This window comes from Macrobrachium nipponense, chromosome 45 (assembly GCF_015104395.2).
Source record: "Macrobrachium nipponense isolate FS-2020 chromosome 45, ASM1510439v2, whole genome shotgun sequence".
Classification (NCBI taxonomy): domain Eukaryota; kingdom Metazoa; phylum Arthropoda; class Malacostraca; order Decapoda; family Palaemonidae; genus Macrobrachium; species Macrobrachium nipponense.
The window spans coordinates 38,406,559-38,416,558 of record NC_061105.1 but is presented as its reverse complement, the minus strand read 5'-3'; the positions used below and the strand labels follow the sequence as shown (position 1 = coordinate 38,416,558).

Sequence of the window (10,000 nt, the reverse complement as noted above, 5' to 3'; positions counted from 1 at the left end):
CGTGACCTCTGTGTGGGGTTTTCAAATGGTTATATTTATATGGCAATATATATATATATATATATATATATATATATATATATATATATATATATATATATATATATTCATATCATTCACTTACATACATACATAAACACACACACACACACACACACACACACACACACACACACACATATATATATATATATATATATATATATATATATATATATATATATATATATATACATGCATATGAAAATACAGAGTAAATATCAAAACAGTGATTTAAGCCCATCGATACATATGGGGCTATGGTCCAGATATACTATTATATTTTAGAACTAGGAAATTACTGTTCCATAACGCACGCCTGCGGGAGAATATTCCAAGTTCTTTTCCAAACTCGTAATTTCAAAGATGATGAAGATTTTCCCAGATTCGTTAAATGAAATTCCTTCCTGTCTATCGTTTTCAATCTGACCACTGGTTCCTTCTCGGTTTATAAGCGTATTATATTTTATGAGCCCGGATTTTACGTAATTTTAACCCAGAAATGAAGAATGAAGAGTTTTCTCATTGTAGGGTGGGATGTGGTGTGATAAATATAGCAAGATTTGATGTTAAAGTAAATATTGTTTAGGATCTTGTATTTGCAATTAATGGTGCTCATTTTTAAGATACGAGTTTTCGTAATTTTGACAGGAAAATTAAAACTTTTCTCATTGTAGGGTGGAATGTGGTTTGATAAATATATCAAGATTTTATGTTAAAGTAAATATTCTTAACGATATAGCTTTTTCAATTAATAATAGCCTTTTTTAAGATACGATTTTCGTCATTTCGGCGAGAATAGTAAGATATTTCTCATTGTAGAGGAAAATATAATATAATAGCTATGCCAAGATTTGATACCATAGAAAATATTTTAGAGAATATAACCTCTGTCCTGTTATGACGATATCATGCCAATAAAATGCTCGGTTGCTAAGTCAAAGGGAAAATATCACAGAAGAAATGGGTGTTCTTAATAAGATCAAATTTACCAACTTGGAAAACGATGCTAACTTTTATTTAAAATTAAAAAAAAGGCCATAGGAAAATGAATTACTACAGTTGTGCTAACTGTAAGAGATAAGAGACACGAGAAGGAGCAGAGTATCCCTTAGAAAATGGAACAGAGCAGAGAAGAGATTTGTGAAGAACACGAAAGGCAGTGAGCCGAGCACCTCCCCCAAAATCTTTTACGAAATGTCAAGGCCACTGAAAAAGGGCCCACCTTAAAGTTCACTTGAAACAGGTCTGTGAACAGTCAGGTCAGGAGAGAAGGTAACCTTCAGATCTCTGGGAGAGTGAAGATAATGAATGGGAAAGTGAAAGATACACATTAGGAAATATTTGCATAACTATATCTCTTTTCAACTATATAGTACCTTATTCCCCTTAGGACTGACTGATTGATCTATGAATTTGATGTCAGGAGTGAAGGTGACCGTCAGATCTCTGGGAGTGTGAAAATAATAATGAATGGTTCATATTGAAAACACAATTATATACCTTATTCCCCGTTGGGCTGACTAATTGATTTATGACTTTGATGTCAGGAGTGAAAAGAATCTAAAGATCTCTGGGAGAGTGAAAATAATGATTAAAAGAGGGGAAAGTGAAAATAATGGATGAAACGGGGGAGAGTGAAAATAATGAATGAAACAATGAGTGATACACCTCAAAAGTACATTAGGACTTACCTGCTTAAGTGTATATCTTTTTAACCATACGACTTTTACCCCTTCAGCTCTGAAGACAGTGACAAGAAGGAATTTGGAAGCAAAGCAGAGATACAGAAAGTAATGTATAAGTTTGTAATTTTTTTAACCATATGCCATTTTCCACCTTGGACATAATAGATTGATTTATGAAATCTAGACTGTCGAGCCAAGCACTGGGAGAGTTTCAGCCAATCAGAGCTTAGGACGTTGAAAAGAGGGAGTTGGACAGCATGACAGAGATAACAGATAGTAAAGGAGATGAAGCACATGGGTTTCTAAATGTGGAAATGAGAGAAAACCAGACATTTGCACTAAGAAATGTTGAAGATGTTGGACAGCAAGAATGGAGAAAGGCATTGGGAACGGAGGTGAAGCAAAAAGCTAAAAAGTGGGTGGAGCTAAGGACGAAAGGGGTGCTGCAAAAACCCTTTAGTAATGCCTACAGTGTACCACTTGAGGTACATTGACTATACTAACTTGAAGTCCATCCCTACGGGGATTAGAAAGGTAGTCCCAGAATGGCCTAGCCTTCTTACCTTCTGGAGTCTTTAGGGTAGAGGTCGCTTGTCCAATAACCTTTCATCATGACCTCACTAGACTCTGGTTTAAGTTAGGTCAAGTCAACTAGAGTCGTCTTACGATATATTGGTCTAGAGGTGACGCCCATCGCCCGTAAGCTCTGCCTATGTCCTTTAATAAAGTAAAATCGATGTAAAATCCAGAGGCCATTAATAATGTTTGAAAAATCTATTTAAAAAAAAATTAAATAAAAAACTTTGACCAAAAACACGAACTTTAGAAAAATACTTATTACATAAGAGCCCTTGACATTCATAGGAACTCTCTCTCTCTCTCTCTCTCTCTCTCTCTCTCTCTCTCTCTCTCTCTCTCTCTCTCTCTCTCTCTCTCTCTCGCTGTAAGTGATAATCCTAGAAGAATGTCGATCTCTGGGTAATTTGGAGATTTGTAAGCTTAGGCCTCTGACCTAGATCATTTAGGCCTATTGTGTAGGGAAATTCATAGTATTTAATTAGAATATAACATTTAAATATACTTATATATCTATATATAATATCTTTGCCTCAAGTATATTTAGAAACCAGTAGATATACCATCCACTGTTTAAAGAAGCGAACACGTCATCTGAGATAGGACGAGTTCAACTTACTGTTTATTTTTTTATCATTTTTTTCTCTCAGCTGAAATCTTCCGAAACATTTATTCCGTCAATTCGTTTATCTTTGCATCTAGTTTCTTTTGGTTACGCGGAACTCTTGTATCGCGTCGATTGAACGGTTCTTCAAATGACCTTGAAGTGCCATTTGTATCCACAATAAAAATCATTTGCCGATCAATAGACACCAAGTTGCAACACGAGTCTACTGAACTACTGCTAGCATGACTCTTCATAACCGGGAAGACACTCTACAATCATAGCTTCATGTAAACTAATAGGAAATACTTTTAACGCCACTGTTTATAACTTCTTACTAAACACAAGTAAATGTCACTAGCTCATTCCGGAAGGAAACTTCTACTTATAAATCCAAATTCCAATACACTCCCCTCCCCACTCAAGGGGGTGGTAGTTATTTTTTTTTTCAGAAAAATAAAACAAATGGACCATTCAAATGAAATTTTATTTACTAATAGAAAGCATGCTTACTCACGTGTGTATAGAGTTTCATGAAGATCCATGTAAAAGAAAAAAAGAAAATAAGTAAAATATGCGGCAAATTTCCCACTTTTTGAAGTAACTTAAACTGAGAAATCAATCGTCAATTCTTGAATTGTTTCAAACCGAAAGTAGAAGACGACGCGGCTGAGCTGACCGGCGGCGGCTTGTGACATTTAAAGGGAACAGGAATCGTTCCTCATTTGTCGTGGCATTTCTTGCGATTAAATTTTCAGTGCCACTTGAATGTTGTAAGGGTCTGTGGTACTTGATTGTAGGTCGCCATGAATGTAGGAGTTGTTGTTGTTGCTGTTGTTTTTATTATTATTAGTATTATGCTGTCATTTTTGTCATTAAATAATACAGAATACAATCTATTTATTATTAGTTTATATTAATTAATTATTATTATTATATTTTATTATTAATTAATTATTTATTATTATTATTATTATTTTGGTAGAATACCACCCCCTTTTAGGCAAATGATGTTAAAAAGAATGGCAGAATTAAACGAGTTGATTTTATATATTGTTTTTTTCTATTTTCCTGAGAAGCGAATTGTAAGAAAAATAAAAAAAAACATATATAAACTTAATTCTGCCATTCTTTTTAACAGAATTATTATTATTATTATTGAAAAAGAAACCCACAAATTCAATTTGTAACTTGTTTACTTCTAAGTATTTACATTAAGTTTTACTCCACACTCGAGTACTTTCAGGCCCTTCTGTGGCCCATTCTCAAGAGATGTTTGGGATGTTAGCCTGGGTCAAGGCCCAGCAGTCTTCTGGAACTTCTTCTCGTTGTGCTGTCATTTATGCGATGGCTGTTCTGGTTTTCTTGAGAGTTGCCAATCCCCTCTTGTCGCTCTGATATCCTGAGCTGATGGTCAATGGAATTCATCCTTGTGGTAAGGGTGTGGTCACCGAAAGTCTGTTGGGCAGGAAACCTAATCTCCAGGTCAGCAGGGTCAATCTTAGCTTCTTTTAATATCAAAGCTCGGCTTATGGGATCTTCTGAGGTAAAACCTTTGTTTCCTTCAATTACTTTGATCTCTCTGATAAGCGCACCTTCTACTACCCTCCTGTGACTAATTTTGTTGCTTTTGTATATAAGCCTACTGTTTTTGAAATCCATCCTATGGTCATTTTCCCAACAATGTCTAGCTATAGCACCCTCCCTGAGAGTTTAAGCTGTACTGCCCTTCTATGTTCTTGGACTCTAGTCCTTATTCCCCTACCTGATTCCCCCACATATCTGTCTCCACAATTATTGCAATTGATTATATATACCCCCGCTACATCATCTGTATTACTGTCTTCTCCTTCCAATTTATTTTTACATACTTTGTTTTTTAAAGTATTATCAAATGTATATACAAATTTATATTGACTTTCTTTCATTTTTGAAGTGATTTGTTTCATTTTAGGCATAAAAGGGAGGGCAACTATTTTCTTGTTTTCTTTATTCCATGTACTCTCTACATTCGCTCTGTAAAATATTTTTTCTAGCTTTGTTGAGTGCCCTTTTTCTGACCATTCCGGGTATGCTAATGCATCGAAGCTTTTATCGATGTAATTTATTTTCTTGCTCTATCTTGCAAGGGTCACACGTTCTCATTGCCCTAAGAAATAAACCTGTTAGAACCCCTATTTTTATATCATGACTATGAAAAGAGAAGAAATGAATATATGAGTTTGTATGTGTGGGCTTTCTATATGTGCTGAATTCATATCCTGTTTTCCTTTTCTTTATATGAGTATGTCTAAAAAGGGCAGTTTTTATTATTGTTACTTTTCTCTAAAGTGAACTGGATATTGTTATCAAACTTATTGAGCTCATCTAGAAAAGTTTCTATTTTATTTCCATCCCCTTGCAGAATAGCAAAAATATCATCCACGTATCTCCACCATCCTTGCAGTTTTAAGTTAGGGACATCACATTAGGAACTAGATTAGTTTCGAAATATTCCATATAGATGTTAGCGAGTATAGGTGATAATGAGGACCCCATAGCTACTCCATATTTTTGTTTGTAAACATGTCCCTCAAACGTGAAATAAGTATCACTGACACACAATTTGATCAACTCAAGGAAGACGCCTATTTCGATGTTTGGATTGAAAATACCCTCATTATGTTTAGTCTGTAGGAATTCTAATACTTTATCTAAGGGGACATTGGTGAATAATGCTACTACATCAAAACTAACCATGTGTCCCTTTATATTCTTTTTCTTAACTTTGTCTATGAAATCTACTGAATGTTTAATATGGGATTCTGAAAATATACCTAAGTATATTCCTAGTTCTCCAGCTAACCACACAGCTAAGTTTTTGTTAGGAGATTTCCTACTAGAAACAATAGGGCGTAGTGGGCACCCTCCTTGTGTATTTTGGGGCTGCCATATATATATGCAAGTTCAGGTAATTTACTTGAGAATAATTTAGTGCATAGCATGTCCTTCCCATTACCTAGTCTACTGATTATTTTCTTCACATTCTGATTAAAGGTATTCTGAAGCTTTTGGATTGTTGGAGGATTCTCTATTTTAGCATAAGTAGTTTCATCATCTAGTAGCCTGTACATTTTAACCCTATATTCTGAGCTATTCATGATGACAATACTACCCCCTTTGTCCAGCTTTCATAATTCTAATATCTTTGTAGCTTTTAATCCCTTCAGAGCGATACTAAATCTCCTTGGCAAGATATCTCCAAGTTTGCTTTCATTACTTCCTATCATCACTCCTCTGAGAAAAGGAGCTAAATCATTGTGATGTTCAACATTAAGGTAGTTAATCTTGCTGTTGAATTCGATGCATTAGCATACCCGGAATGGTTCAGAAAAAGGGCACTCAACAAAGCTAGAAAAATATTTTACAGAGCGAATGTAGAGAGTACATGGAATAAAGAAAACAAGAAAATAGTTGCCCTCCCTTTTATGCCTAAAATGAAACAAATCACTACAAAAATGAAAGAAAGTCAATATAAATTTGTATATACATTTGATAATACTTTAAAAAACAAAGTATGTAAAAATAAATTGGAAGGTAGAAGACAAGTAATAGCAGATTGATGTAGCGGGGGTATATATAATCAATTGCAATAATTGTGGAGACAGATATGTGGGGGAATCAGGTAGGGGAATAAGGACTAGAGTCCAAGAACATAGAAGGGCAGTACAGCTTAACTCTCAGGGGAGTGCTATAGCTAGACATTGTTGGGAAATGACCATAGGATGGATTTCAAAAACAGTAGGCTTATATACAAAAGCAACAAAATTAGTCACAGGAGGGTAGTAGAAGGTGCGCTTATCAGAGAGATCAAAGTAATTGAAGGAAACAAAGGTTTTACCTCAGAAGATCCCATAAGCCGAGCTTTGATATTAAAAGAAGCTAAGATTGACCCTGCTGACCTGGAGATTAGGTTTCCTGCCCAACAGACTTTGCGGTGACCACACCCTTACCACAAGGATGAATTCCATTGACCATCAGCTCAGGATATCAGAGCGACAAGAGGGGATTGGCAACTCTCAAGAAAACCAGAACAGCCATCGCATAAATGACAGCACAACGAGAAGAAGTTCCAGAAGACTGCTGGGCCTTGACCCAGGCTAACATCCCAAACATCTCTTGAGAATGGGCCACAGAAGGGCCTGAAAGTACTTAGAGTGTGGAGTAAAACTTAATGTAAATACTTAGAAGTAAACAAGTTACAAATTGAATTTGTGGGTTTCTTTTTCAATCTTCAGAAGAAAACTGAAAGAAGTTTTTGTTTGGTTCATTATTATTATTATTATTATTATTATTATTATTATTATTATTATCATTATTATTATTATTATTATTAAACTTTACTCTTCCCCAGCGTGATATTGCTAACCCAAGACCCTTTTGAATTAAGCAATATTAGTTTCTGGGATGAATAAGAATTTATGTATCTTTGGATAGGAAGCCTAGGCTAGCAATCATGATAAATTGATATGACTGATAAGGGTCAGATTTCCGATCAATACCTCTTCGGCTGAGACAAAGTCTAGGATGGAATAAGGCTTCACACACCAAGTATAGGATAGAATAAGGCTTCAAAGTCAAAGTATAAGATGTAAAAGGCTTCAAAGAAGACAAATTCTAAGATGAAATAAGGCTTCATAGTCAAAGTATAGTATGAAAAAGGCTTCAAAGACAAATTCTAAGATGAAATAAGGCTTCATAGTCAAAGCATAGTATGAAAAAGGCTTCAAAGTCGAAGTCTAGGATGGAATAAGGCTTCAAAGTCAAAGTCTAGGATGAAAAAGGCTTCAAAGACAAATTCTAAGATGAAAAGGCTTCAAAGTCAAAGTATAGGATGAAAATGGCTTCAAAGTCAAAGTCTAGGATGGAATAAGGCTTCAAAGTCTAAGTATAGGATGTAAAAGGCTTCAAAGTCAAAGTCTAGGATGGAATAAGGCTTCAAAGTCAAATTCTAGGATGGAATAAGGCTTCAAAGTCAAAGTCTAGGATGGAATAAGGCTTCAAAGTCTAAGTCTAGGATGGAATAAGGCTTCAAAGTCAAAGTCTAGGATGGAATAAGGCTTCAAAGTCAAATTCTAGGATGAAAAAGGCTTCAAAGACAAATTCTAAGATGAAAAGGCTTCAAAGTCAAAGTATAGGAAGAAAAAGGCTTCAAAGTCAAAGTCTAGGATGGAATAAGGCTTCAAAGTCTAAGTATAGGATGTAAAAGGCTTCAAAGTCTAAGTATAGGATGTAAAAGGCTTCAAAGTCTAAGTCTAGGATGGAATAAGGCTTCAAGTCACGTCTAGATTGGAATAAAGGCTTCAAGTCAAGTCTAGGAAGGAATAAGGCTTCAAAGTCAAAGTCTAGGATGGAATAAGGCTTCAAAATCAAAGTATAGGATGAAAAAGGCTTCAAAGTCAAAGTCTAGAATGGATAAGGCTGCAAAGTCTTAGTATAGGATGTAAAAGGCTTCAAAGTCAAAGTCTAGGATGGAATAAGGATTTCAAAGTCAAAGTCTAGGCTGGAATAAGGCTTCAAAGTCAAAGTATAGGATGAAAAAAGCTTCAAAGTCGAAGTCTAGGATGGAATAAGGCTTCAAAATCGAAGTATAGGATGAAAAAGGCTTCAAAGTCAAAGTCTAGGATGGAATAAGGATTTCAAAGTCAAACTATTGGATGTAAAAGGCTTCAAAGTCAAAGTATTGGATGTAAAAGGCTGCAAAGACAAATTATAGGATGAAAAAGGCTTCAGAGACGAATTCTAAGATGAAATAAGGCTTCAAAGTCAAAGTTGAGGATGAAATCAGGCTTCAAATAAAAGTGTGGGATGGAATAAGGCTTCAAAAGAACACAGAGTAGCATTAGAATTCTCATTTAATTTAAATGGTTAATTTCGAATAATCTGGCTTACGCCAGCATGGTGCGCAAGGGATTAAGAGGTCTGGTATAGACCCCTGGACTCCGTCCACACAACAGAGACAACGAGAGTTAGTTTCTGACATCAGACAGCCACAAGACATGACCATGAATGTGTTCAATAAAGAAAAGTTAATTGTAACTTTTTTTATGTAAAAACAAAACTATATATTCATATTCTGAAAATAAATTGCAAGTTCCCATTCATATTACTCTCATATAAATAGTATTTTCCCGTGATGCAGGTAGCAATAAAAAAAAATAGCCATAAAAGCATAAAAGTACTGTAATCACCAGTCATAATTAACCCGTACTCACACGCCACGCTCATTTCCTCGTTATTATCGAAAGGTAAATAAGTCTTGGAGATTTGGACAAGGTCTAGCTTTCCGAAATTCTCGTATTTAAGTTAGTTTATTTAAGTCATATGTATCTGATAAGGTAATATGATTATTTTGCCTAATTTTATGACGCAGGAAGAGTATATATCTCATAACTTGCAAGAGGACATAGAGCATAAACTTAGTTTGGTGATTTAGGGCAAATATTCGTTTGATATGAAAATATCTTCAAGGTCATTCCTTCATACGAATCAGAATTTCATCAAAGCAAACATCCTCTTCCGATGAAAAATTCATCTCATATGGAACGAAGTCGAAACAGGTTTCAGCTTTCGAAGTTTCACGTTTCCCCTCCAGTGTGGTTTCTGAAGGTCACACAACGTGGATTTATATCGGTTTAGATGTTCATGTTGCTGGATATACAAACACCACCCGGAAGAGGGAGCAACTGACCTGCATCTGACCTGCATCTGACCAGCTTCTGACATGCATTTGACCTACATCCTGCATTTGGCCTGCATATGACCTGTATTTGAACTGCATTTATCCTGCTTTTGATCTGCATCTGACATGCATTTGACCTGCATCTTACATTTAACCCTGACCTGCATATGACCTGCATTTGACCTGCGGCTGACCTGCCTCTGGCATGCATGTGACATGTATCTGACCTTTCGTCGGATATGCATTTGACTTGCATTCTGCATTTGGCCCGCAGTTGGCCTGTATATAACCTGCGGTACATTTGATCTGCATCTAACCTTCATCTGACATGCATTTGCTCTGCATATGACCTGCATTTGACCTACATTTAAC

At 35.5% G+C, this 10,000-nt stretch overlaps 2 protein-coding genes across 5 annotated transcripts in view; both read left to right on the top strand.

Moving 5' to 3' along the window:
• Positions 1-10,000, top strand: part of LOC135214493 (chaoptin-like) — a 275,141-nt gene that overhangs the window by 9,472 nt on the left and 255,669 nt on the right. The gene's annotated exons all lie outside the window — the stretch shown is intronic.
• The window catches only part of LOC135214212 (uncharacterized protein DDB_G0271670-like), a 62,217-nt gene continuing 54,201 nt past the window's right edge, over positions 1,985-10,000 (top strand). The window contains exon 1 of the mRNA XM_064248276.1: positions 1,985-2,142. Within this exon, the coding sequence (XP_064104346.1) occupies positions 1,985-2,142 (158 nt within the window). The remainder of the gene's footprint in view (positions 2,143-10,000) is intronic.